The sequence below is a fragment of the Euleptes europaea genome, chromosome 21, assembly GCF_029931775.1.
Source record: "Euleptes europaea isolate rEulEur1 chromosome 21, rEulEur1.hap1, whole genome shotgun sequence".
In the NCBI taxonomy this organism is placed as follows: Eukaryota; Metazoa; Chordata; class Lepidosauria; order Squamata; family Sphaerodactylidae; genus Euleptes; species Euleptes europaea.
In genome coordinates, this window is record NC_079332.1 from 737,031 (window position 1) to 764,436 (window position 27,406).

General features: G+C 51.6%; 3 protein-coding genes across 3 annotated transcripts in view; 2 read left to right on the forward strand and 1 right to left on the reverse strand.

Moving 5' to 3' along the window:
* Positions 1-20,143, forward strand: CHTF18 (chromosome transmission fidelity factor 18). Its single transcript, XM_056866152.1, is given in 24 exon segments — positions 1-91; positions 443-445; positions 626-892; positions 1,290-1,434; positions 1,879-2,077; positions 2,189-2,278; positions 2,419-2,471; positions 2,868-3,015; positions 3,935-4,147; positions 4,431-4,528; positions 4,998-5,121; positions 5,263-5,408; positions 5,597-5,690; positions 6,450-6,548; positions 6,750-6,880; positions 7,941-8,128; positions 8,160-8,232; positions 8,956-9,232; positions 9,915-10,064; positions 10,325-10,455; positions 15,533-15,677; positions 17,829-17,954; positions 19,066-19,123; positions 19,997-20,143. Coding segments are annotated over 24 exon segments (3,189 nt in total). The 3' UTR covers positions 20,137-20,143.
* Positions 18,488-27,406, forward strand: part of LOC130492405 (serine/threonine-protein kinase PLK1-like) — a 26,139-nt gene continuing 17,220 nt past the window's right edge. The window contains exon 1 of the mRNA XM_056866153.1: positions 18,488-18,491. The gene's annotated coding sequence lies outside the window, so the exon portion shown is untranslated. The remainder of the gene's footprint in view (positions 18,492-27,406) is intronic.
* On the reverse strand, positions 21,097-22,157 carry GNG13 (G protein subunit gamma 13). Its single transcript, XM_056866157.1, has 2 exons — positions 22,010-22,157; positions 21,097-21,209 (listed from the first exon to the last, which is right to left on the reverse strand). Exons 1-2 carry the CDS (start codon positions 22,105-22,107, stop codon positions 21,104-21,106), a joined length of 204 nt encoding a protein of 67 aa, XP_056722135.1. The 5' UTR covers positions 22,108-22,157; the 3' UTR covers positions 21,097-21,103.

Consider the following 27,406-nt stretch of genomic DNA (forward strand, 5'->3'; position numbering starts at 1 on the left):
ATGGAAGATGAGGAGCCCGAGCTGTACGGCGTCGAGGAGGAATTCGACCAGCAGTTTGCAGACGAGCTGGAAGTCCTGGCCGAGCTGGAAGGTAGGGAGGCCGGCCCCACGGGCACACACACCTGGGGAGCTGCCTTAGCCTGAACCAGACCCCCCCCCAGGTCCATCAAGGTCCGTATTGTCTGCTCAGCATCTCTCCAGGGTCTCAGGCACGGAGGTCTTTCCCATCACCTCCTTGCCCGGTCCCTTTCACTGGAGATGCTGCCGGGGACTGAACCTGGGACCTTCTGCATGCCAAGCAGAGGCTCTGCCACTGAGCCACGGCCCTTCCAGGTGGGGGCATGGGGATGACGGGGATCACTTCCCCCCGCAGAGGTCGCCTTTAAAAATGGTGTTGGACAAATCCATACGAGATCGCAGAGTGGAAACGCCATGTACGGAGGCAGTGTACCTTTGAAAACCCAAGCTGGGGGGCAACCGTAAAATCAAAGTGTTGGCCTCTGTGCCCTACTTGCAGCCCTCCCAGTGGGCACCGGGCTGGCCCATCTGGATAAGACGCATTTGTTCTGCAAATTTGTTTGCAAGTCTCCCACCAGCGATCATTTCACTGGCTCCTCCCCTGCAGAGCGGGCCCCGGCTCCGTCCCAAAGAGTCTCGGAATTCCGAAACCAGAAGAAAAGGACGTTTGAAGAGGCTCTCGCCGCCGGGGATCTGGGGAAGGGCGCCATGGCTCCGCCTGGCCAGCCGTGCCTAGAAAAGGATTCTTGTGGCCAGGCCTTCCCCGACGAGACCGGGGACCATGCCGGTCTGGAACCAGGAGGTGTCCCCGCGTTCAACGGGACGGAGGATGGTTCTGGGGCTCTGCTTCTCCAGGAGGATGAGGCGACTCAGAGTAAGTTTGCAATCCATGCATTTCTGTTTGGGAGGCTGAAGGTGAGCAGCGCTTGACTCCCTGGGAGCTTCTTCCGAACAATCCTGCGTCCTCTGAATGCGCTATATAAAGACCCAGGTGTTTTTTAATCAGCCTCACAAGTTTGCTTTGGTGCAAAAGAGGCAGCCGGCTTAAGCCCCCACCTTAAGTTCCCACTTGGGCAATGGCCTTTGGTATCCGAGTGTTCTGGGGTCATTTACCAGGTGCGGTCAGAGCTGGTAACCCTACGAGTGCTCGCAGGGTCCCTTCATCCAAAAAAAAGTGTTGGATTGAGGCCCCTGGGTCTTGAAGGTCGGCGGTTTGGCGTCCGCCTTCCTTTTGTGCTGCTTGTTAAGAGCTTTCCCCTTGGCACCAACAGCTCCCAAGCCAAAGCGACGTCGTCTCGAAGCGGTGAAGAAGCTGGACTTCGGAGTGAAAGAGGAGACGGCCCTTGAAGACGTTCCAAAGGATGGAATCACCTCACCTCTTTCGTCGGGAGCCTCTTCTGAACTCCAGGAAGCAAGGTGAGCCGTCGGGAGAGGAAAGGACATGGGGCTGTTCTTTCATTCTCACCACGCGCATCTCCAAATCTTGGGATTAGCCATGCTGGCGCTCTTGAGCAGCATTTATAGTTAAGGACCTAAAATAAATCAGGGCATGGTGCAAAACTCATAGCATCATCTAGAGTTGCAACGGGCCGCAGGGGCTTCATCAGCTCCTGGACAGGGTTCAGCCAAGCTAGAGAGGAGGGTCTCCTCCCTGTGCAGTTCTGTGGGCTTTCCAAGAATCTTGGCTTGGGCTCGATCCCGTGTAGCGGGGACAGACTATAGCAACCGTGCAAATCCGCCTGTGTTCCTTGCCCACCGAAGTGCAAAACGTTCCTAGAATGTCTTCGGAAATCGAGGCTTGCTTTGTGAAATCCAGCAGGCGGGCATTCACCTGGTGCTTTTCTGGGCTTCCTTTTGAAGGACTCCGAGGCGGGCTATCCTGGATAGCCTGGGAGTGAGTGACATGCTTCCGCTGCGGGCCACAACACCGGGGGAGAGTGCCCCCAAGAAGGTGCTGAAGCGCCCGCCGGTCCTGGAGGACTACATCAACGTGACCTCCACCGACGGCAGCCGAGTCTTCATGGTCGTGAGAGAGGACTGCTCCTGGACAGGGACGCAGGTAGCGTTTGCGCAGGGTGTGGGAGCGCAGCTCTCTGAAAACTTTCTTTCTTTTGGAGATCTCTTATTAGCCCAACATCTAAAAAGTGGATTTCCTTTCCGGTTTCTGCAGCCCTCCGGTTCTCTCAGGTGGAACGGGCAGAGGCCCCTTTATTTATTGGGCGTGCCTTTCTCCTACCTTAAGGAGCAGGTGGCGGAGGAGGTACGTCTCTTTCCCCTTCCTTGCTTGGTGTCTGGTCCTCTCTCTAAAACAGAGAGAGAGAGAGAGAGGGTATGAGCGTGGTCTCATCCATGCCTTTTTGAGCACCTTGTTCTTGGCCTTGCTCTATTTTTACATTCCAGCGCCGGAGGCAGATTCGTGAATCTTCACAACGGCTGACGGATATTCTGGACAGGTGGGCCTTTTAGCATCTTGCTGTCGAGAAAAGGACTTCCGGGCCATCGCGCTTTCCTTCCCCTTCGCCCCAGTGGGAGGCAGCTGGCAGCCAGTGGGCAAACTCTGGCCCATGGAAGTTGCCGGCTGGTCCTCTGTTCGATCGCTTGCTTGAACAGAAAATGCTCTTGTGCTGGGCATATAGCTGGGGGGCATGCCGTGATTCCACAAGAGGGTAGGAAACTGACAGAATTCGAAGAATTTGCTAGGTGCCTTGTGGGCTTTTGGGGGCTTTTGACTTTCTGCCTCAGTCGATCTGTGAAAGGTGCTGTAAGACCCTCTACTCACTCAGCACAAGACCAACTCTTTGGCCAGGGTAGCTGCAGAGAGCAAGCTGATAACATCTCTGCTTTTGCAGCTGTCTTGAAGATGAGAGATCCAAAACCGAGGCCTCAGAGCCCATGGAAGAAGGTGGAGACGCAGGGGAAGAGGATGAATCGGCTGCGGGGTCCCTGTGGGTCGACCGTTTCACTCCCAAGCACTACGTGGAATTGCTCAGCGATGATGTAAGAACCTCTGGCCAGCTGCCGCTTCTGTGCGCAGTCGTCCGTCGCTTGGCACAAGGGCAGAAATAGCGACTGAGGGCCAGGGATCTTGTGAGGGTTGTGGCTACTTTTCTTTTTAAACTTTCTTGTCCACACCGTTGGAAAAATAGCTGCAAAAATGCTTTTTCGCAAGGGCAGCAACAGCGGCTGCGGGCCAGGGATCTCTCAAGGGACTCTGCTGCTTTTCCTGTTTCAAGTTTCCAGTCCAGATGGCTGCAGAGTCGGCTTGAGAGTATACAGGCAGCGTGTGACGGAATTCCTGAAAATACCAGGGAAGGGAGATTCCTTGTGGTCAAAGAGAAGGGGGAGGCAGAGAGCCTGCAGCTTTCCCCCAAGAGGCAGTGGGAAGTTGTCTTCTGTGGCCCCAGAAGGTCGGACCAGAACCAACGGGTTGAAATTAAATCCAAAGAGTTTCCGTCCAGACATTAGGAAGAATTTCCTAACAGTTAGAGCGGTTCCTCAGTGGAACAGGCTTCCTCAGGAGGTGGTTGAGCCCTCCTTCCCTGGAGGTTTTTAAGCAGAGGCTAGATGGCCACCTGTCAGCAGTGCTGATTCTCTGACCTTAGGCAGATGATGAGAGGGAGGACACCTTGGCCCTCTTCTGGGCATGGAGTAGGGGTCACGTGGGGGAGGAGGTAGTTGTGAATGTCCTGCATTGTGCAGGGGGTTGGACTAGATGACCCTGGTGGTCCCTTCAACTATGATTCTATCTCTCTTCCGAGGAGCTCCTGCAACACAGTTTGGCACATAACCGGTTGAGCTTGGTGCAGCTGGAAAATCTGCACATAAAATAGTTAAACAGGCTGATTTCTAGTCGGGAAAGGATACTCGGGATGTTGCCGAGTGATTTCCCTGCTTCACCTTCCTTTCCGGCTCTCAGTACACAAACCGCTGCCTTCTGAAATGGCTGAAGCTGTGGGACGTGGTTGTGTTCGGGAAGGACGAGCCCCTCAGGAAGGCCAAGCCGGGGGCGGAGGCCCACCCGCCTGGAAAGTGGCCCAAAGAGCGGCAGGGGCCCTGGAAGAGCAAAGCCCAGCTGACGGAGGAGGCCCTGGAGGCCGGACTGGACCAGCACAAACGGCCCAAAATCAAGGTGAGGGAAGAGGGCTCCGAGGGCGCACCCTAGCCTACTTCACAGGGTTCTTGGGAGGATAGAATCAGGAAGGGGAAACCATGTATGCCGCTCTGCTCTCCTTGGAGAGAGGGGGAGACAGAAGTGAGACGAAGCTATAATATGGTTGTCATAAAACATTCAAAGGCGTTGCCCATGTTATTTTGGCAAGCCTAGGAATTTGGAGGCTGGGACAGCCCCTGCCTGCCTGCCTGTCTGCCAGCAAGGGGCCTGGAAGCTTGCCTTTCTTTCGTCCTGCCTCCAGGTTGCCCTGCTGTGCGGCCCCCCTGGATTGGGGAAGACCACCCTGGCTCATATCATTGCAAAGCATGCTGGGTACAACGTGGTGGAGATGAATGCCAGGTGAGCCGCCGGGAAGGGCTGTCGGTCTTTCTCTAGGTTCATTCTCCTCTGCAGTTCTTGTCTGGTATTTGGCAATGAACAGATTTATTGTGGTGTGCATCAATTCCCAGCGTAATTCTCATTCTCACACACACAAAGCCTCTTACAGCCAGGGTGGTGGAGTGGTTAAGAGCGGTGGTTTGGAGCGGTGGACTCTAATCTGGAGAACCGAGTTAGATTCCCCACTCCTCCACATGAGCGGCGGAGGCCAATCTGGTGAACTGGATTTGTTTCCCCCGCTCCTCCACATGAAGCCAGCTGGGTGACCTTGGGCTAGTCCAGCTCTCGCAGCCCCACCTGCCTCCCAGGATGTCTGTTGTTGGGAGGGGAAGGGAAGGTGACTGTAAGTCAGTTTGATTCTTCCTTAAGTGGTAGAGAAAGTCGACATATAAAAACCAACTCTTCTTCCTAAATATTATTTTTGTTACAGTGATGACCGCAGCCCAGACATCTTCAAAACACGGATAGAAGCTGCCACCCAAATGAGGTCTGTGCTGGGGGCCGACGAGAGACCGAACTGCCTGGTCATCGACGAGATCGACGGTGCTCCAACGGTACGAGGGATCTCTCTGGTGGAGGGAGAACGCTCCCTGTCTTCTCGGGGCTCACTTCTTTATACAAGGAGAGCAGGAAAACCTGAGATTTTAGGAGGGCTCTTTTGACAACCCCAACTGTCTCCCCCTTCTGGTTCCCAGGCGTCTATCAATGTGCTGCTGACCATCGTCAACCGGAAGGGCGCTGAGGTGGAATTGGAAGGCGCTGCCAGCGGGGCGAGTGGGCGGAAGAGGAGGCGGGAAGGCGGCATCCTTTTGCGCCCCATCATCTGCGTTTGCAACGACCAGTAAGGGGCTCCGTCTGGGGCAAAACCCTCTTGTGCGTGTGGAGGGTGTTTGTGTGTGTTCACAGTCCGCTTACAGCTTTTGGGAATCTCCCAGTAGCGTTGCCCAAAGAGGCTGTTGCCCAGGGCCCCTTCCCCAGGCCCGTGTTTCTCACGGTCTCTCGCTCACCTGACCGCTCTCCGCTTCCTAGGTACGTCCCTTCTCTGCGGCAGCTGCGGCAGCAGTCTTTCCTTCTCCACTTCCCCTCGACGGCCCCATCCAGGCTGGTCCAGAGGCTGCAGGAGGTCAGTGTGAACCCAAAACGTCTCTGTTTTGGTCCTCGGCGAGAGATTTCTCTGTCGCATAAACTTGGCACGTGCGGCAGGCCTTGACGTGTGCTGGCTAGTCAGAACAGTGCAAACGATCTGGACTTCTCCGAGGTTCAGGATGCTGGCAGTTAAAGCTGAGTTTAAGATCTATCCGGTGGGAACTTCTGCCTTCTAAGGGTGTCACCACAAGTCTGCTGTGGTTTGACGGGAATCTTTTCCCCACAATCTTCTTGCCAAATGCTTGCTGCTGTGAACTATATCATATTGCAGAGTCTGGTCAACTGTGGGAGAGGAGCAGCAGGAGAGCCAGCGTGGTGTAGTGGTTAAGAGCGGTGGTTTGGAGCGGTGTTCTCTGATCTGATTCCCCACTCCTCCACGTGAGCGGCAGACTCTACTCTGGTGAACTGGGTTTGTTTCCCCGCTCCTCCACATGAAGTCAGCTGGGTGACCTTGGGCTAGTCACAGCTCTCTTAGAGCTCTCTTAGCCCCACCTACCTCACAGGGTGTCTGTTGTGGGGAGGGGATTGTAAGCCGGTTTGATTCTGCCTTAAGCGGTAGAGAAAGCCGGCATTTAAAAACCAACTCTTATTCTTCAGTTGTTGCCAGCCGTCCCAGGAAGCTTGGCCAAAGTTGGCTCTTCTATCCCCCTAAGCTCCCAGTGTCTAATCTAGCAGTAACTTCTGTAGGCATGCTTGCAGGCAGGGGCTGCAAAGAGCATTCACTTCTGCGTTTCAGATTGCCGTCCGGCAAGGCATGAAAGCCGACGCGGGGGCGCTCATGGCGTTGTGTGAAAAGACAGAGAACGACATCCGCTCCTGTATCAACACCCTGCAGGTATGTCGGAGCCTCGACGGGCTGGAAAATGCCAGGGGGCGGGCCACCTGTAGGCGCCGTCATCTCATTTTGCTGCGCTTCCCACATCTCGGGGTTCTTGGGGAATATACCCATAACTAGAGGGATCCCGTCCCCTTCAGTTTTGCTGCCGCCCCTCAATCCGTAACGCAGCCCTCAAATTCCCCACTGCCGTCTCCCTAGTTTCTGCACAGTCGGGGCCAGAAAGAGCTGAGCGTGCGGACGGTGCAGACCACGAAGGTTGGCTTGAAGGACCAGAACAAAGGGCTGTTCTTCATCTGGCAGGAGATTTTCCAGCTCCCAAAGATTCAGAGGTGAGAGAACAGGGAAGATTTGAGCGTTCGGGAAATCCTTTCCAAGCTGGCCGAGTGGGTCTGATTTCGAGTTGTCTCCACAAAGAGTGTTTCTGCACATCTCGACAGCACAGCGAATACATTTTAATATCCCAATTTCTAATCTGCAAATTGTGCAACCTCAGTCACATTTGCAGAAATGTGTTCTGCAATCACGGGCCTGGGGAAGGGGCCCTGGGCAACAGCCTCTTTGGGCAACGCTACTGGGAGATTCCCAAAACAGTTCCCACACAAGCACACCGTGACCAAGAAGCATAGCAGAGGCTACCTGATACAGCTCTGCGTGATTTAGTCTTTCGGCTTCCAGGCAGCTATTCCAACGCGTCTACTACAGGACACCATAGCAGAACTATCTTTTGTCCTTTGGGGAGGCTGCCTGTCGTGTCTCTATGTGAGTTACTGCTCTGACTGGTACATCCTTTGCTTGGAAAAGCAGCTTACGCAGAGGTGCCCCCCCAGTACATGTCGGTTACTTGATAAGTAGAGCTCTTTTGAGGGCATGTGGGCCCCATTTTTAAATTCAGGATTTATGTGGGGCACAAAAAGACACCTGGAAGCAGAAGGGGATTGTTTTGTACACATGAACACCTGAAGCTGCCTTACACTGAATCAGACCCTCCTGGGTCCATCAAAGTCAGTATTGTCTACTCAGACCGGCAGCAGCTCTCCAGAGTCTCAGGCAAGGGTCTTTCACATCACCTACTTGCCTGGTCCCTTTAAGTGCAGAGGCCACTGGGGATTGAACCTGGGACCTTCTGCATGCCAAGCAGATGCTCTGCCACTGAGCCATTGGCCAGGGGTGCACCTGTCATTTGAGAATTCCCTTTTTTTGGCGAGGTAGACTTGAAGTTTGCTCCCCTCTCTTTTGTTGTTTTGAGTTGGGGTTGCAGTGTTTGGTCTGCATTCCAGCCAGCCCCGTAGATTTCCCCCTTATTCTCGATAGCTGCCCCCCCTTTCTTCTGTTCGCGCTGTCTCTCCTCCTTGACCCTCTGACTGGAGGGCTTCCTTTTCCTGTCCCAAGGCACCGGATAGGGATGGACCCTTCGAACCCAGTCCCCGTTCTCGTGAGCGGCAGGGACGATCCGTTTGTCCCGGCCACGGTCCAAACCTCCCTGAATGCCGCTGCCCAAAGATTCCACCGCATCCTGCATCTCGGTGCGTCCTCCGGAGAACACGAAAAGCTTACCCAGGTATTCGATTCAGGGGCAGGTCTCCGTCGCAAACTTGGCTAGCCAGCTCTGACCTTTATGCCTTTCCTCGGCCTTGTCTTCCAGCCCTTAAGCTGGATGCTGCTGATCTCTTCTGCTGACAATGCTTTCTTCTGGCCCAAGAAGCCTCATGCCCTGGACTTAAAGAGAATACAGCTTTAAAAACAAAGCCACCACCCCGAATTGGGCTTGCTCCATTCCCCCCAAAATCTAGCCCACGTAGAGGAGTTCTTTAGAGACTTGCTGCAGGTCTGTTTTTAGCAATTCTCTTGAGCATAAAGAGCCCTCTCGGGGGTGGCTGCTGAAGCTGTATGCCAGTGCAGCTGTTGAGCCACGGCTGGTTCCGGATTTTGATGGGCCCTGGGCAGAGATTGCTCAGTGGAGGGGCTCCCACCCATCTTATACCCAGCACCCGGACCCCTGCTCACACCTCCCTTTTTGCCCTCACCCACCTGCGTGTGCCTCCTTCCGCTGCCTGCTCATGACCCCCCTCCCACAGCCACCTGCATGCCCTTTCCTCGCTGGCACCGGGGAGGCACGTGCGGCCGGGAGTGCTGTTGCTGTGGCCGTCGCCCTCCACATGTTCTTCCCTGGCAGTGTCAGGCAGCCTGGGTAGCCATGGGCACTGGTGGTGGAGCGCTGGCACTCAATGAGGTGCGCAGCCAAATGCCGGAGGAAGTGGGTGGGTGGGTGGGGGGCGGTGTCACTGGGTCCCGCCAGAAGCCCCGGGCCCCAGCGGATGCCCTACCTCTGGGCATGTTGTTGCTGGCTCTACCCAGGGCTCATCTGTCCTCATGGGTCTCTCCAGCCGTTCCAGCCGCCACTTAGGGCGGAGCCCAAAGAGTTAACAATTCCCCCGCTGCTTCCATTTCCCTCGCAGGGCTTGTACGACAACTTCCTGAGCCTGAAGCTGAAGGATTCCACTTTCGGCTCGGTCTGCCTGGCCTTGGAGTGGCTGGGCTTCTCCGACTTGGTGCACGGGGCCGTGATGCACAGGCAGAACTTCCAGCTCATGAGATACCTGCCCTTTCTCCCGGTGGCCTTCCACTTGCTCTTTGCCGTGTCCAGCATACCCAGGCTGGCGTACCCCAACAGCCAGAACGAGGCACGTATCAGCAGTGGCCCAGGGCATGGGGGTGGGAGAGGGCTGTGCGCCTGGTGCTTGTTTTCTGGTCGTCGTCCCTCACGGGACATGGCAAAGAGTGTTCTCAGGTGGCCGTTCATTGGAGACCTGTGCTCTTCGTCCCCATTTTTCTGACTTTTGCCTCACCACCTGGTCCCTGTTCCTATATAATATGCCCCAACTTGCTCAGTAGAGACTCTACAGAGTCTGAGAGAGTCTTTTGCATCCTTGGACAGTCTTTTGCAAGATGGCATCTTGGCTATCTTCTGGCATGGAGTAGGGGTCACTGGGGGTGTGTGGGGGGGAGGTAGTTGTAAATTTCCTGCATTGCGCAGGGGGTTGGACTAGATGACCCTGGTGGTCCCTTCCAACTTTATGATTCTGTGATTCCTCCACTACCTGAGATCCTTGAAACAGGGTTATCAGGGACTGAACCAGGGACTTCCAGCATTCAAAGCACGAAGCAACAGCCAATCTCAGCTTTTAAAATGTCTCTTGTCTACCCACTCGCCTGCTGCCCAGAGCCGGTCTTGTAAGTCGTTATCAATCAAGCCGATCTCTCACATCTCTGGCAGAAGTTGTGCTGTTCTGTAGCACTGTAATAAAATAGCTGCTGGAGCCACCTAGCTCACCCGTTTCTATCCCACTTTTCTTTTCCATCCAGGCTCTGGCTAAACTGACCCAGGTGCAGAACCTTGTAGCTTCAATGATATCTGGGATTGCGCCAAACTCTCGCAGTCGTGTGGGGACTCGGTCTCTCGTGCTCGAGGCTCTTTGCCTCCTCCTGGACATCATCTCTCCGAAACTGAGGCCGGTAAGGAAGCCTCCTCTGTCTCTCCTTCATGCCGCTCTAGATTTCCTATCAGGTGAGGGGTCTGTACGCTTTGCAGGGTGACGGGTAGCGTACCAAGTGTCTCCTCGTTCACCAAGGTAATGGAAAAGGCCCGTGCTCTTGGGAAAGCTCATTCTCCGCAGGGTTTGGGCAAGGGGGCAAGGGAAGCTGTATTGACCTCTAGAGCAGTGAGGGTGAGAGAGGAAATTCCTGCCCGCTCTCTGTGCCGTTTGTAATTTCAGGTGAACACCCAGCTGTACAGCCAGAAAGAGAAGCTACAGCTGTCCGAGCTGATCAGCACCATGCTGGCGTACAATCTCACCTACCACCAGGAGCGCACCCCTGAGGGGCAATATGTCTACAAACTGGAGCCGTGAGTATGGCCGTCTTGCATTTCCATTCTGCCTTTCGTCCGTGGAACTGGTTGGCCGTTGTGCAAGACGGGAGTCCTGGACTGGACGGACCGCCGGCCTGACCCGGTAGGGCCCTTCTCACGTTCTCATGAGCAAAAGGCAGCGTACGTGGTGTGTCATCTTCTCTGGTTTTGCTGAAGCTCTGTCCGAAACGCTGTCGGGAGTTCAGCTTGCGCTCCAGGTTTCTGAAAGGGATCACCCTCAGGCCTTCAAGCAGATCTTCACGGTCAGAAGGGACTAGAAATTTAAGATTAGAGAGAGAAGAAAAAGAAGAGTTGGTTTTTATATATGCCGGCTTTCTCTACCACTTAAGGGAGAATGAAACCGGCTGACAATCGCCTTCCCTTTCCCCCTCCCCACAACAGACACCCTGTGAGGCAGGTGGGGCTGAGAGAGCTCTAAGAGAGCTTTGACTAGCCCAAGGTCACCCAGCTGGCTTCTTGTGGAGGAGTGGGGAAACAAATCCAGTTCACCAGATTAAGCCTCCGCGGCTCATGTGGAGGAGTGGGGGAATCAAACCCGGTTCTCCAGATCAGACTCCACCGCTCCAAACCACCGCTCTTAACCACTACACCACGCTGGTTCTCCAGCGAGAGAGAGAGAGAACGCTAAAGTTCTGAGGAACAGAATTCTGTGCCTCGCAGCACCTTCTGTTCCTCTTTTTCGGGCCATGGGCCGCGCACAACGCTGCTCACTGCCAGGCATTCTCGTGCCAGAGTTAGGTGGGTTTGTGAAACACACACAAACGCACATATGTATTGTGCAGATACAGATATCTAATTGCCTTTTAATTTTCTGATCTTGGGCAGCTTGGAAGTAAGCTCCCATTCCTAAAGCATCTCCGTTGCACCTCCCAGTATTTTTTGGAGAAAAAAGGGCGGGGGGAATAGCTTCGGTAAGGGTTGGAGGGAGCTGTGCGTGATGACCGATAACCAGGACAGAAAAGGAACTCGAGGATTCAGCTAAGCTGTTCTATCTCTCGGTCAACCTTTTTTGGAAAGGCATGGGATCTCTCCGGCCACCCTCGTCCCTAGCAGATGGCGAACTGACAGCGAAAGTATCCGATTTCTGACCGTGCCGACTTTGGACGCACCATTTCCACCACCACCCCTCCCCACAGCGATCACCCGCCCAGTTCCCATCCCGGTTGCTTAATCGGATTTGATCCTCTTATGCCAATCTGTCTCCCTGTGTGTGTGTGTGTGTGTGCGCGGCGCGCGTTTCAAATTCACTTTATAGAATTCATAGGTCCTTTGGGGCCATACACCCGTTTCCCTTCCTCTGTGTTTAGCTATGCCGAAGGGTTTTAACAGATGGAGGAGGGGACCACACCAGCCACGGAAGCCCCTGTTCACCTGTGGCAATTCAAAAAGTCGCCTTCAGGCGACCAGGAAGGGGGACTCATAGGTCAGCCTATCTCCAAAGGACGGTCGTAGGTATGCGAGGCCTGGCAGGATGCGAATGACGGCAGGGCTCCTAATTTTGGCCTTGTTTGTTAGGTTGGCTTCAAAGTGGCAACGTCGCCCTTGTAGAATCATAGAGTTGGAAGGGACCACCAGGGTCATCTAGTCCAACCCCCTGCACAATGCAGGAAATTCACAACTACCTCCCCCCCACACCCCAGCGACCCCTACTCCATGCCATCTTGTAATTGGCTCCCAACCTGTTACAGCCTGTGAATTAAGACACAGTCAACCTATTTTCTAGCCTGCTGGCCCACAAACCTGTAGCCATCATTTGTTGCCTACTGTTTGGCTAAAAGGGAGAATTGAGTACCCGAGCCGTCTTTGAGCTTAGAAATGTTCCCTGGCCTGGAGGAGCCACCCTCTCTCGCCGTGGGGGACCAGCCAGGCTGAGGGTCTGCTTACTAGCTTCACCCTCCCATCCAAAACTTGCCAAGAGGTTCCCAAAGAGTACTTTGGGGGGGCCGGTTGACTGGAAAATGGCACGGTCTGCGTGGTGTAATGGTTAACAGCGGTGGTTTGGAGCGGTGGAGTCTGATCTGGAGAACCGGGTTTGATTTCCCACTCTTCCACAAGAGCGGCGGAGGCTAATCTGGTGAACTGGGTTGGTTTCCCCACTTCCACACGAAGCCAGCTGGGTGACTGTAGGCTTGTCACACTCTCTCAGCCCCACCTGCCTCACAGGGTGTCTGTTGTGCGGAGGGGAAGGGAAGGTGATTGTAAGTTGGTCTGATTCTCCCTTAAGTGGTAGAGAAAGTCGGCATATAAAAACCAACTCTTCTTCCCCTTCTCCTCCTCCTCCTCCTCCTGAATGGGTGTGTCTGGATTCTTTGGTGGCTCTTTTCTTCCTGCAGCATTTTTTTGAAAAGTCAGAAACGTGACCATCTGTTCTGCAGAATCACACCCAAGGTTAATAACTGCTAAAATGTCCTTTAGAGCCAAATCCCTCACGTTCATCCAGATGGCTTAGCGAGCATGTCTGGCTCCTTTCTTTCAAAACAAAAAACAAAAAAACCTATCAGTGCTCTGTCTGAGTTCCCCCCACCTGCCCTCTCTGCAATATCCCCGACCTGCCTCTTTCCAGGAATTATACGAATGTGGCAGAGACCCCTCCCAGCCTCTCAATCCGCTTGGAGCGAGATGCTCCCTCCGGCAGGGTGCGGCCAAAAAGGGCTTTCCGATCTGGGACCTCTCTTTGTCGCCCCGCACCCGTCGAGGCAAGATTCTCCTCCTTAATCAGATTACAGGTGGGACAGCAGGTGCATTTGGGGGCTTTCGGCAACGAAGGATGAAGCATCTGGTGATGGTTCCGGTTTCCGCTTTGCTGGCAGGGTGCTAGGATGCCTCTTGGCCCCCTGCCCCCATGTTCCAAGCCCGCTGCCGAGAGACTTTGTTCATCACCGACTGGGGGGTGCCTTTGGCAATCGCCCTCTTCCTCCTCGGTTTGATATATCTCTTCATCTACCTGCCGGCCAGCCTCCAGCAATCCTTGGCAGATAATGTTGTGAGGAATTTAACTGAGAAGTGCGGTTACAACGGCGTGGTCAAGCAGTGAGGGCCTTGTGGGTGGTGGCCCCCTTTGCCCTGAGGGTGTTGAGGCTCACCCACTGTCACCTGGCGTCACAAATTCTTTGGGCCTGGAGACAAGTAGCATTGGATGCGCAGGTAGCGAAGAAGACTGGCCCTCAAGTTGGAACAAGAGCGGTTTCCAAGAGAACGTATCACGTGCGGTTTTCTGAGACCTCCCGCTAACAACCTGCACGTCCCATCGGATCTCCTGAAATGCTTATTATGCCCGCTGTCTGTCACTGAGTCGGCTCCAAAGAGAAAAAGGCAGCATAACATCTGTTCACTTCATCGAAGGCAGAAGTTGTGGGAACTCGTCTTTCTTTACATGCTTGCAAAGTTGGTGTTGTGCTCAGAGGGACAGAAATTGTTTTCAAGACCCAGAAAAGCTTCAGCTCTACAGGTCAAAGGATGGCGTTGAAAAGATCTGGGAAGACAGCTGATGGGGGAGCTCTCTTGGGGTAGAGGAATCCATTCGCCCTTTCAAAGCTTTCTAGTTGTAATGGCAGACACAGGTTGCCATTACAACGACAACCAGGGACCAAAAGGGGTGACGAAGGTCACAATTATTTTTGTCTTGTATAAAACTCTGTTGTGATGGGGTTATAGCTGCCTTCTCTAAATGTCTCCTGAGAAACACCCCCCCCAGTTAAAACTGGAGTCACGCTTTACTTTTCTACCCATAAGGTTTATTTTGAAAAATTTATATGCTCCCTTTTCTACCCTCATCAGGGTCCTGAAGGGCTTTTGCTTTCTAGAGCATGAAGGAGTGAGCCTTACGCCTCCCATTTAGGAGTCACTGCTGCAGGCATGCCTCCAGGCTGGAAGGAAGTGAGCAGTGACATTCAGAGGTGCAACAGGCAGCCTTATTTGTGGGCAGGTAATTCTACTATGGGAGAGAAGGCATGGTACAGCCCGATCTCATCAGATCTCGGAAGCTAAGCAGGGTCAGCCCTGGTTAGTATTTGGACGAGAGACCAGTAAGGAATACCAGGGTTGCTGTGCAGAGGAAGGCACTGGCAAACCACCTCTGCTAGTCTCTTGCCATGCAAACCCCAAAAAGGGGTCGCCATAAGTCGGCTGCGACTTGACAGCACTTTACACACACAATTCTACTATGTCAGAAGCCCTTGAACCGATTGCACACGATGCAAAAAAGGCCACAGTCTTACCTGCCCATGGCAGAGATGGGCGAGGTCAGAAGAGTGATGCATTTAGAGACCCACAAGCATCTTCCTCTGTCAGGACTTAGAAGTATGTCATTGTGGGGACTCACTTTTATCTTGTGCTTCCAGGTCACCCCACATGTGAAACAGCAAAAGATGTCTAGAGATGGATTTAATCTGCCTGTTCCCAAAGAAGTTTTAACTTGTCGGCTTTTAACTTCAAAGTGCAGGATTCTAGTCCTCATGATGTGCAGTTAATCCAAACACTGGGCAGAGATGTCTACAGAAGTCACTTTTTGTCTTGTGAATTCCTTGCCTGTTTTAATTCAGCTCTGATTTGAAAGTCCACACTTGGAATCATAGAAACTTAAGAGTTGGAAGGGACCTCCAGGGTCATCTAGTCCAACTCCAAACTTGAAATAAAATAGTTTCTTGCTTGAAGTTCTGCGTTTAAGACTTGAATGTCAGGCGCCAGCTTCTTGCAGATTTCTCTCCTGTCCTGCTTGGTACATTCTGTAGTTCTCAGCAGCTATGTCTAGAGTCGTTCTCCCTTAATTCTTGCTTACTGTCTGCTTGGAGCTGATAAGGACCAATAAAGCTACAACATCTACCCACGGCGGTATGTGTCTAAATTCCCTTGGGAATGCATTGATTAACCTCCTTTCTGTACTTTTGCATGCAATCCTGATTCTTCTTCTTAAATATATAGAAACTGTATATCCTTTTTAAAACATGCTGTTGGAATACTATATTTTGATACTGGAGCTCATAGGTTCTTTGGAGCGTGGTTTGTGATTTTTTTTTTCCTGATTGTTCCTTTGCCCTGGATTTGCAAACCCCAGAAACGTGGAAGAAATCTGTCGATTCCCAGACCTCCCTGCTCGGAAGCAGCTGACTTACCAGGCCAAGCAGCTCATCGCGAGAGAAATCGAGCTGGAAAAGATGAGGCGGATGGAAGCCACTCTCCAGGCGCACAACTCCAGCCAGGTAGCACCGTGGCTCCAATAGCAAGGGCTTGGGGCAGACTCAGTAGCTGAGGGCCTCTGGGCCCAATCTGACAGGTAGCATCGAAGCCAGCTGACTGGGTGGAGACATGGGGGATTGAACCCAGGACCTTCTGCATGCCAAGCAGATGCTCTGAGCTACAGTCCTTCCTAGCAGGGCTCTCTGTTTAGGCCAGGGCTTAAATATCCCCCACCTGCTCTTGGGCCTCATTTGACTTGATGGAGCCCCAATCCTGCAAAGCATTATGTGTGCTTAGGCGCAAGAGATGAAACATGGGCTGCCACCCAGGCGCTTCCCCGCTGCCAGTCTAAGATCATTTCCACCAGATCAGCTTGCGCGCATCTGTTATAGGCAGCGGTGTGGGGGCAACCCAGCAACAGAACCCCCAATCTCCCCCTGCCCCCCCCCAACCTATTAAAAGCCTAGCTCACTGATCGCAGCAGTAGAATCTTTACAGGAGTGGCTTTTGGGGGGTCCTGATTTTTCTTTAGGAAGTGTAATATACCAGGTGAACTCTCCAGGAAGAGAGTTTTCCCACTGCTAGAGGTATTCTGTCCCTACCCCGAGGAAAATGTGGCCTAAAGTGAGACCCATGTCCCAGCGGCCTAAATTCTGGGCCAGGTACTGGATTTTAGGCTTGCTGAGATGTGGACCATAACGCCACATTTTGTATGGAAGACCATTTTGTTTGGAGACCAAGTCCTATGAGGAAAGGTTGAAGGAGCTGGGTATGTTCAGCCTGGAGAGAAGACTGAGAGGGGACAGGATAACCATCTTCAAGGACTTGAAGGGCTGTCAGAGGATGGGGCGGAGTTGTTTCCTGTTGCCCCAGAAGGTCAGACCAGAACCAACAGGTTGAAATTAAATCAAAAGAGTTTCCATCTAGACATTAGGAAGCATTTTCTAACAATTAGAGCGGTTCCTCGGTGAAACAGGCTTCCTTGGGAGGTGGTGTGCTCTCCTTCCCTGGAGGTTTTGAAGCAGAGGCTAGATGGCCACCTGTCAGCGATGCTGATTCTATGACCTTAGGCAGTTCATGGGAGGGAGGGCACCTTGGCCCTCTTCTGGGCATGGAGTAGGGATTACTGGGTGTGTGTGGGGGGAGGTAGTTGTGAATTTCCTGCATTGTGCAGGGGGTTGGACTAGATGACCCTAGTGGTCCCTTCCAACACTATGATTCTATGAACTCTGCTGTCCACAAGAGAGCAGCATTTCACAGCTTGACACCAGATCTTTAAACTACACAATATTAGGTCAATGGTTTTTTTCACGGGGGGGTGGGGGTGGGCATGGTTTTATATAGCCTGGCACTTTTCTGGGAAGTTCGTTCCCCTTGTGTCCCAGCGTGCTTGCTTCCTGGTTAAGTAGGCAGAGAACTGAAGCTTTAATTGGCTTAAAACAGGCCGGCTGGTAAGGGAATCATTCCGGGGGGGCTCCAGAAAAATGGGCCAGTTCTGTGGTCACACCATCAGAGTAGGAAATGGTGCGTTGGTTTTGCTGTGAAGTCTACCTAGTGGGTGTGATTTAGGAATCTACAGAAAGCAGTAGGAAAATTTTGAAAATTAAATTTCAGTTCTTCAGTGTTAAACAGAGGATCAGTCTGCTAAGCGGTGTGCGGATGTATCCTGATATGCCCATGTTTCTAGTTCTTGTTTTGTGTCGGAGGATGGAAGGCTGGCAGCGGTAGCCTTGTATCCTCTCTGGAGGTTTCTCTGTGTCCGCATCTTGCTCTTTAGGATAGTGCCGAGTTGTTTTCTGTTGCCCCAGAAGGTCGAACCAGAACCAACGGGTTGAAATTAAATCAAAAGAGTTTCCGTCTAGACATAAGGAAGAACTTTCTAACCATTAGAGCGGTTCCCCAGTGGAACAGGCTTCCTCGGGAGGTGGTGAGCTCTCCTTCCCTGGAAGTTTTTAAGCAGAGGCTAGATGGCCATCTATCAGCAATGCTGATTCTATGACCTTAAGCAGATGATGAGGGAGGGCATCTTGGCCATCTTCTGGACATGGAGTAGGGGTCACTAGGGGTGTGTGTGTGGGAGAGGTAGTTGTGACTTTTCTGCGTTGTACAGTGGGTTGGACTAGATGACCCTGGTGGTCCCTTCCAGCTCTATGATTCCATGATTCCTCCTCTAGGAGATGGCGGGGAGTCGGCCGGCCAAAGAAGGGGACCAGAAGCCAAGCACCGAGTCCAAGTCCCAGGTGCAGAACCATGAGCAACGGCTGGACAAGATTGTGAAGAGAGCCACGTTTGAGGAGAAGGTGATAAGCTGTCGAGAGTGGGGGGGTGGGGAGGACTGCACCCCTGCAGTGTGCGGATTTGGGGCATTGGGCCACACCTGGGGTCTGCAACGTGTTGCCACCAAATGTTTTAGGGAGTGGGTGGATCCAGTAAAGATTCTGACCACTGGAGATCTGCCAGAGGAGTGTTTCTGAGCTAGCTCGATATGTATACTTGTGTGTATGCAAGAAAATATTTTTTAAAAGCATCCTGTTAAGCAGTGCTTCTGCCTGAAGTGCATAACTTCCCTCCCCAAAATTGTGTGGTTGGCTTCGCCTCCTGAGGCAGCCATTTTGTGGTTGCCCCCACCACCCCGTGCCCGATTCCCAAAGATGCTCGCTGGCTCAAAAAGGTTGGGGAACCCTGGACTCTTTTTTCCCCCAGCCGCAGAACAACTGCTGGGTTCCTGGTTGAGCTCCTCCGCCCCAAACGCTGGCTCTTGCAAACGACAGAAGCAGCTCCTAAGCCAGCTGCACCCATAATCCTCTCCGAGGGAAATCACTTTAATGGGCGGCGGGGTGGCGGAGAGAGCAGGCCGGCAGCATTAGCAGATGTGAGATAAAACTTGCCGATCTCCGATACATCTGGACTTCATTTCAATCAGATTTCACCCCTAATAATCAGGTGTATTAAAACCCAAATAATACAAACACACTCGTCCAGGATCTAATTTTTGACCTGTTCTAGGTGAAACGTAAAGGGAGGGGTTGTTTTTGGAAACATTAAATTTGCCCAAAGCCCGTGTTCTCAGATGTTCAAACGATCCACCCTCCATAAATCCATGTGGCATGACTAAGCTCGAGAACTGGCCCTGGTCCATTGGAGGCCACCTGCCGACAGGGACTTGCAGAAGAAACCAAGCAGTGTCTCCTCTGACCGTGCGGGGAGGAAACACAACCCCAGAAGGGGGCAAGTGACTTTCCGTCTCCGCCAACTTTTTAAGTACACAAATGTGTGTGTAAAGTGTCAAGTCGCAGCCGAAGCACACAAATAGGAACCCACAAAAGTAGCCAGAGAGCCAGGCGTGGCCAAAAAATAAAATTGCTCACCTCTTTGCCACCCCCTCTTCACAGCTTCTGTTCCTTTCCACAGCCGGAAACCGATTTCTTTGGCCGTGTCGTTGTGAAGAAGAAAGTGTCCCCTTCGACAGGTAGGTGCGTTTGGGAAAAGGGGTGCCGTATTGCCCCAAACCCCTCCTACTGAAAAAGAAAAACCTGTGGAGGATGGACTCTTCTTGGGTGTGTGGCCAATTTTGAGGGTCCCGCAAGTGTGGAGCCCCCTTTGGCAGAAATGATAAGAGTTAGCTGGGAATAAACCCAGAGATTCTACAGCCCTTCAGGGAACAGGTTCTCCAAGATTCTTGTTGGGTAGGCGGCTGGTACAATGACACAGAAAAGTTACCAATAATCTGGCTGTTGTCTAGAGAGTCTTAGAGCTTGTGAGTGATCTTTTTGGCTCTGAATCAGTTAATTGAATGTAGCACTACTACCTTATGATGGAAGAATAGTTACTACAAATACAGCTCACCGGCTCTGCGGTTTGGAATCTCGTTGCGCACAAATTGAGAACGGATCCTACACTGCTTGGTGACAAATCTCTCTACCTGAAGAAGAAGAAAAAGTTGGTTTTTATATGCTGACTTTCTCTACCACTTAAGGGACAATCAAACCGGCTTACAATCACCTTTCCCTCCCCACAACAGACACCCTGTGAGGTAGGTGGGGCTGAGAGAGCTCTAAGAGCTGTGACTAGCCCAGGGTCACCCAGCTGGCTTCATGTGGAGGAGTGGGGAAACAAATCCAGTTCACCAGATAAGCGAATGCCATTCATGTGGAGGAGTGGGGAATCAAACCCGGTTCTCCAGATCAGAGTCCACCGCTCCAAACCACTACACCACACTGGCTCTCTGTTAACAGATTCGCTTGTATCATGAAGGCCAGCCTGGCAGCCCTGATCCCCCCCCCTCCGGTTCTTGTTTTGTACTATGAAAGTCCCCCATTAAAAAAAAAAATTCTCCTTCCAGCAGCCAACCAGGGGCCTGAAAAAAACACCACCAAAAAGCAAGTCGGGAGGGCTGTCGGAGAGAGCGACGTCTGGTTCCGGTTTAACGAAGGTGTATCCAACGCCGTCCGGAGGAATATTTACATTAAGGATTTGCTCTAGTGATAAAACACTCAGATTTGTATATACAGCCTGCCCCCCAGTAAAAAAAAAACATTTGCTTGGGCCTCATGCAATGAAATTGGGACGCTAATCTTGCTCTCTTTTTTAATCTAATACTTTTTTGTAAAAAATGGTGAATTTGAAACACGAAATAATAAATTTGAAACACGCGTGTAGTGTTGCTTTCTTTATTTAATTTACAAACGTGTCACTTTTCCTCGGCTTTTGTTTTAAACTGCAAAACTGTATATCCTACAAGATACAAAAAAAAGTATTGAAAATCATTGAAATGTTTTAAAAAAGTCTTGAGCTCCTTTACAAGTTTCCTCAAAAAAAGAGAGAGACCGAAAGACAGAAAAAATAGGTTTACAGGAAAGAGAATTATTTTGTGACAACCGGGTTCATCGGGATTCACACGACTTTGTTTCTGGTTTCTGATTCCTCCGACAAAATAACAGACCGCCACGCCAAGGAAGAGGGGTGTTTCCACCTCCTTGGGCCAGCGATGCCCAAACGGTGGGCCCTGAAGCCCACCCAAGACGGGAATCCCCAGCTTGGGTTGACTCCTCCCCGCATTTAGGGGCAGTGACACCCTCCTGAGAGGATGCACCAGGATTCCCTCACTGGAGTCTACGCCACAGCGGTCAGGCGGGAGGGAGGGGGAAGGAATCCTAGATGCATCCCTGTTGCCCCAGAGAGCACAGCCCCATTCCTGAGGATTTGGGGGGGAAGGAAGGGGGAGCGACCAGGGCCAGCATGTTCGGGAAGCCATGCCCCTGTTTTTAATCCAGAAAGGAAACTGGGAAAGATGGGATTGGCCACCCTCACAAAGGAAGAAGAGGAGCGGGAAATCGGTTTAGCCCTAGAGGGAAGCCAGCAACAACCAGGTAACAGGCAAGCTAGCCGTCATGCACGCTTGAGCATCGAAGGGAAGCCATTTTTCTCAACGGGGTGTGTGTAGGGAGGTTTAGAGGAGGACACATTTGCCTTTCTCCACCCAGGGGTTGCTCTTCATCAGTTCTGGATTCAGGAACGGGTCATTTGGGATGCCGTCTTCTATCCACTTAAGGAATCTAGAAGGGAAGGGAAACCGAAATGGGCTCTGCTGACGTCAGTGTGAACACCGAGCCTTCCAAATCAAAGTCTTTGTATTATTATTTTTTAAAACACCCTTTGGGAGTCGCAAGCACTGGAAGGAAGGTCTCAGAGAACTACATGTGCTGCCCCAGAGTTCCTTGAAGAAAGGCTGGGATATAATAGAGATGTGTGTGTATGTAAAGTGCCACCAAGTCACAGCCTACATATGGCAACTCCTCATGGGGTTTTTAAGACTAGACGTTCAGAAGTGGTTTAACATTGCCCGCTTCTGTGTCATGACCCTGGTATTCCTTGGAGGTGGCCCATCCAAATACTGACCAGGGCCGACCCTGCTTAGCTTCTGAGATCGGGCTATCCTAGGCCACCCAGGTCAGGGTAAGAGACAAACAGAGGTGGTTTGCTGTTGCCTCTGTATAGCAACCTTGGACTTCCTTGGTGGTCTCCAATCCAAGTACTAACCAGGGCCGACCCTGCTTAGCAGCTGAGGTCAGGCTAGCCTGGACCATTCCAGTCCCTCTCTAGTTTTTGTGGATTTCTACCAGGCCTTGCCTACTCCACGGTAAAGGGGTCTTTGTAGCCATGAGGGCTAGGAACTTGCTGAGAGCTTATAGTTAACGAAATCATAAATTCTCTCCAAGAGCTATAATTGTGCACTCCACACGACTGTGCCCCACGCTTTCACTGCATGTGTGGAATATAACGAGCCCCCTGAATAAAAGCAGGAGGAGTTACTGCCCCCCAAGGAAGAGAGAAGGTGGTTTGTGGGAATACTCACTCCGGGATGGTTTTGGAGGACAATTCCCTCTTGAAAGCCAGCTGGTACTTAAGGCTTTCGATTTCCTTCTTCCACTGGGGTGCTTCCCATTCATCCATGGAGGCCTCTCTTGGTGGCTCCTCTTGCCAAGCACGGAGGGGGTGCGGCAGTCAACTCGGTTCTGAAACCGAAACAGAACAATGAGTAGAGCCACAACCTTGAACTCATATCTCGTACATTTCTATCTTGACTACAAAGTTGGCAGTCCTCTACAGCGAAGTAGGAGGTGTTAAAATCTGGATGTTAACAGCTGATGTTGCCAGGAATTGGGGCCAGCAGCCCTTTGGCATCTCCTGGACTTCCCTGGCCACAGACAGTCAAGACATTGGTCAGTTTATACAATCCCCAAACGCTGGCTGTTTTATACAATCCCCAAGCTCCAGCTGTTTCTTTCCCTGCGGCCTCAGAGCTACACGCCCCCGAACGTCCATTTCCCTTCTGAAGACCCATTGGCAAGTCTTTCCCTCATCTGCAGGCCCAACTTCACTTAGGTAGTTTATACAGGGATAGAAGCAGCTTTGGAAATCCAGGTGGGGTCTCCTTGCCTACTGTGAATGAGATAACGGTTCGTAACTCTGGGTTGAGAAATGCCTGGAGATTCGGAGGGTGGAGCCTAGGGAGGGCAGATTTTGGGGGGAGGGACTTCATTGGGGTATACTGCCATAGAGCCCCCCCCCCAAAGCAGCCAGTTTCTCCAGGGGGAACTGATCTCTGTCACCTGGGGCTGAGCTGTAACACTGGGAGATCTCCAGGCGGCACCTGGAGGTTGGCACCCCAGCTCAAGTCAAACGTGGCCCTTCCACTCTGCATCTGTAAGGCTTCTCCGAAGCAGCACTGGCCTTCTGGGCCAGCCAGGCTCTCCCATGCCCTGATTTGCATAGTTTCTCTTGGGGGCATTAGCATTTGACTCTCAAATCCCTCTAAGTGCTGCCAGAGGGGGGTGCGGGGTGGGGAGAGTCAGCAGCCGCTTTTGACTTTATGGAAATGAAAGATTAAATCTGGAAGCCTGTTGGTCAGGAGTGGGGGGGGGGGAGTTGACTAAAGCCCCAGGTGCCTGTGGGCTCCAGAATCAGACGGCAAAAACCCTCAGCCAGTCTGGCCTCTCAAAACCCACAGCTGGGTTCCCACCGAGGACAACAATCTGCATTTGGCTCAGACGGCGGCCGGATTTCGGACATGGCGGAACGTCCTGGTACGAACACCCCCCCCCCAAATTCCTTCCCCTGCAAGAGCAAGATTTCTGGAGCATTCGATCACACAAGTCCTGCTTGCATCCCGAAATGGTACAGCCCTGGGGACACAGATTTGCACTCTTGTGTGAGGCATGCGATGCCAGATGACTGATCCCCATCTATTTCAGTACCACCTGCTCCCAGAGGCATGGGCAAGGGTCTCTAAGGTGCTACTAAGTGGAGATGCTGGGATGTGACCCCAAGCACATTGTGCCGGCTAAGCCGATGGCGTCCCAGCACTCTTCTGCAGCACAATGTGCTTAGTCTCCTCCACAAAGATCTCTTATGTGGCACTTGGAGCAGAGGGAGAAGTAAGCACATCTGTATGGAGTGTCAACACTAAATTGCCTCCAAGACTGATGCTGTTCAGGGTTTGTACACTAAAGGCACGTCTCAAACTGCACAAAAGTAGGGTTTTTTAGGGTTTTTCTATGCTCTCTCACTAACCTCAGAGCTGGTCTTCCTCCTCTCCTCTTGCCTTTTACCTGCAAAAGAAAGGAAGAAAGCCACATGGGTTCCTCAGTTCAAAGATCTTGTTACCCCTGGGGCTGCTCTAGAGGCTCAGCAAGGTGTAGTGGTTAGAGTGGTCAGACCAGGATCTGGGAGAACCAGGTTCGAATCCCCACTCTGCTGCAGAAGCTCACAGGGTGACCTCAGGCCACTCTCACCCTCACCTACCTCGCAGGGTGATTGTCAGGATACATGAAGCTGCCTTCTACTGAATCAGACCCTTGGTCCATCAAAGTCAGTATTGCCTATTCCAACCGGCAGCATCTCTCCAGGGTCTCAGGCAGAAAAGGGTCTTTCACATCACCTACTTGCCTAGTCCCTTTAAACTGGAGATGCTGGGGATTGAACCTGGGACCTTCTGCATGCCGAGCAGACGCTCTACCACTGAGCCACAGCCCCTGGAGGAGAGGAGAATGAGGAGAAAGGTGGGGTATAAATGAAGTAAAGAAATAAATGTCGTGCTCTTTGGGAGATGAGCCCGACTGCATCAACATAAATTATCCCTTCATTATTATTTATTATTTAAATCATTTGTACCCCACCTTTCTCCCAACAGGGACCTGAAGCGGCTTGCATGGTTCTCCTCTCCTCCCTCTGATCCTCACAACGACCCTGCCAGGTAGATTAGGCTGAGAGAGTGACTGGCCCAAGGTCCCCGGTTGTGCTACCACGGGTGCTGCTGGCTGCTATCACGGCCTGAGGTGAGGCTAGCCAGGCTACTTGTCTAACTTAGCATGACTTGTCCCTGAGCTCTCACAGGAACAGAGTCTTACCTGAACAATCAAGATCTTGCCCCTGGGCAAAGGATGCTGGAATCCCAGCCTGGCAGCAAAGGGATTTAACCTGGGCACGGAGGGCGGGCCATGGCATTCAATGAGTGATTTGATTGCAATTTGCATGGTGCCGAGGCTATCTAGTTCGGGGCAGGAAGACGGGCGTTGTTTGGATACGGTTGGGCTCTTCCCCCTCCATTTCTTTTCTTGTTTTTATTTCTTGATTTTTCTTTCCGTCGTTTTTTCCTTCCCATTCTCTCCCCCCCCTCCCTTGCTTGAGGTTAGGGAAGGGGTGGGCTTAGGAGAGGGAACAGTTTCATATTGTACATTACAAAACAATAATACACTTTAAGTTTTTTTTTTTTTTTTAAGAAAGAGAGTTGAACACATGAACACAGGAAGCTGCCTTCTACTGCACCAGACCCTGGGTCCATCAAAGTCAGTATTGTCTACTCAGACCGGCAGCGGCTCTCCAGGGTCTCAGGCGGGGGTCTTTTCATATCACCTACCTGCCTAGTCCCTTTAACTGGAGATGCCACTGGGGATTGAACCTGGGACCTTCTGCATGCCAAGCACTGAGCCACGGCCCTTCCCCAAAGCCATATGCCTGGCCAGTGATCTGATGGCCAACTTAGGCCACTGCCCAGGGTCACCTACAGCCCAAACGCAACTCACGCCAAAAGGACAAAGCGACTGGGGAGGGCTCCAATATTGGTATACTTCCAACATTAATCCACAAAGGCACTGAGAGCTTACACCCGATTAACACTGACGCAAGCGGGATCAGAAATTGGGCCTGCCGCATCAGAGATCACCGTGAATTGACTTAGAGCTCATTTCAGACTGTGGGCTTGTGATCACATTGTGAGTGCCTGATTGGACACAATTCTGCCTCCCCGTTGGCCAAAACCTCTAGAGATTTCTAGAGGTTGCCTTGGGCGGTATCTAAATCTCCTCCATGAAAAGGTGGCACTTAATGAAGAGCTTATATTGTTTGGATCTTGGAAGTGGAGAAAGAAGTCTAACTACTCTCTCTTGTACCCAGGAAATTCATGTTTCCAAACCATTTCTCTCCAGTCATGTCCAAGTAAGTGGAACACGTTCAAGAGCGATTAGCCACCAACAATCACATAAACAAGCATGTTCTAGCTATCGGTGATAGATACCAAGTCCTACGAGGAAAGGTTGAAGGAGCTGGGTATGTTTAGGCTGGAGAGGAGAAGACTGAGAGGGGACATGATAACCATCTTCAAGTACTTGAAGGGCTGTCATACAGAGGAGGGTGCTGAGTTGTTTTCTGTTGTCCCAGAAAGTTGGACCAGAACCAATGGGTTGAAATTAAATCAAAAGAGTTTCCGTCTAGACATTAGGAAGAACTTTCTAACAGTTAGAGCGGTTTCTCGGTGGAACAGGCTTCCTTGGGAGCAGGTGAGCTCTCCTTCCCCTGGAGGTTTTTAAGACTAGGTTAGATGGCCATCTGTCAGCAATGCTGATTCTATAACCTTAAGCAGATGATGAGAGGGAGGGCATCTTGGCCATCTTCTGGGCATGGTGTAGGGGGTCACTGGGGATGTAGGGGGGAGGTAGCTGTAAATTTCCTGCATTGTGCAGGGGGTTGGACTACATGACCCTGGTGGTCCCTTCCAACTCTATGATTCTATACAGAAACCTCTTCAGCTCAAAGACAAAGAGATTTCCACCCTTGGCTTGGGTGTACCTCTATATCATGCTTGTAACCCCAATGTCCTATTAACAGGAGGGATCGGTTCAAAATGACATTTCTTTCTAAAGTGATATTTCTCAATGAATGCCTACAGGAATCTGGCTATCTGTTTTGGGGAAAAGATCGACAGGAGGGCAAAGACCAATTTGGAAAGGTGACCGAATGCGGCTTCCGCATGGGAGCACAGAATGCAACACTTGACTCACTTAATTCTGCTTTTCCAGCTCTCAAAGCATCTAGATCACAGATTGTGGATTTTTACGAGAGCCGATTATTTCTTTCTCTTTACACGTTCAAAGGCAAAACTGCCTGAATGAGAATAAGGCAGATAAACCGTGTTCATCAGCTCCACTGGGGCCCATGAAAATTATATGCAAATTCATAATACACAACTTCAGATATGAAAACCAGACCCCTATTAATAGTCCTTGAGAGGAATTAACTTTCAGCCCAAATGGTTTTGGCTTCTGGTTTTCATACATTATAATAGCACGATATTAATTTTGATGGTTCTCGGTAGACATGAGCCCCTTGAGGACTGAATACTTGAAGAGCTGCAAATGGGAGCAAGAAGAATGCAAATAATTAAGACAATTAAGCACTCGCTCCAATCATTCTGGGGGGGGGACAGCTTTCCATCTTGCATTGAAATCAACAAAACAAATTGTTAACAGCATTGTCCTTGTCCAAATCTCACAATGAGTACTTCCACTACTTCAATCTACACAATACTGCACCACTCTGATACAGCAGTAAGAATGTCGGACTAGGATTTGGGAGACCGAGGCATCAACCCACGCTCTACCAGGGAGTTTGCCGAGTGGCCTTGGGCCAGTCACACTGTCTCCGCCTAACCTACCTCGCAGGGCTGTTGCTATGAGAAAATGGAGGAGGGAGGACAATGCCGTGAACCCTATGTGGGAAAGGCTTGATTATAAATAAATAAAACATATGCTGTATACTACTAAAAGTATATTGACAAATGCCAACCACCGTGGAGTCCAGGAAATGTGTGTTTCGCGCTTGCAGCTGGATCTGTGTTGTTTACTTTCCAAAAGCCCAACTCCAGAAAACGAGGCAGATAAAAATCCCCTTTTCTTTTTCCAATGTCCTTTTTTCC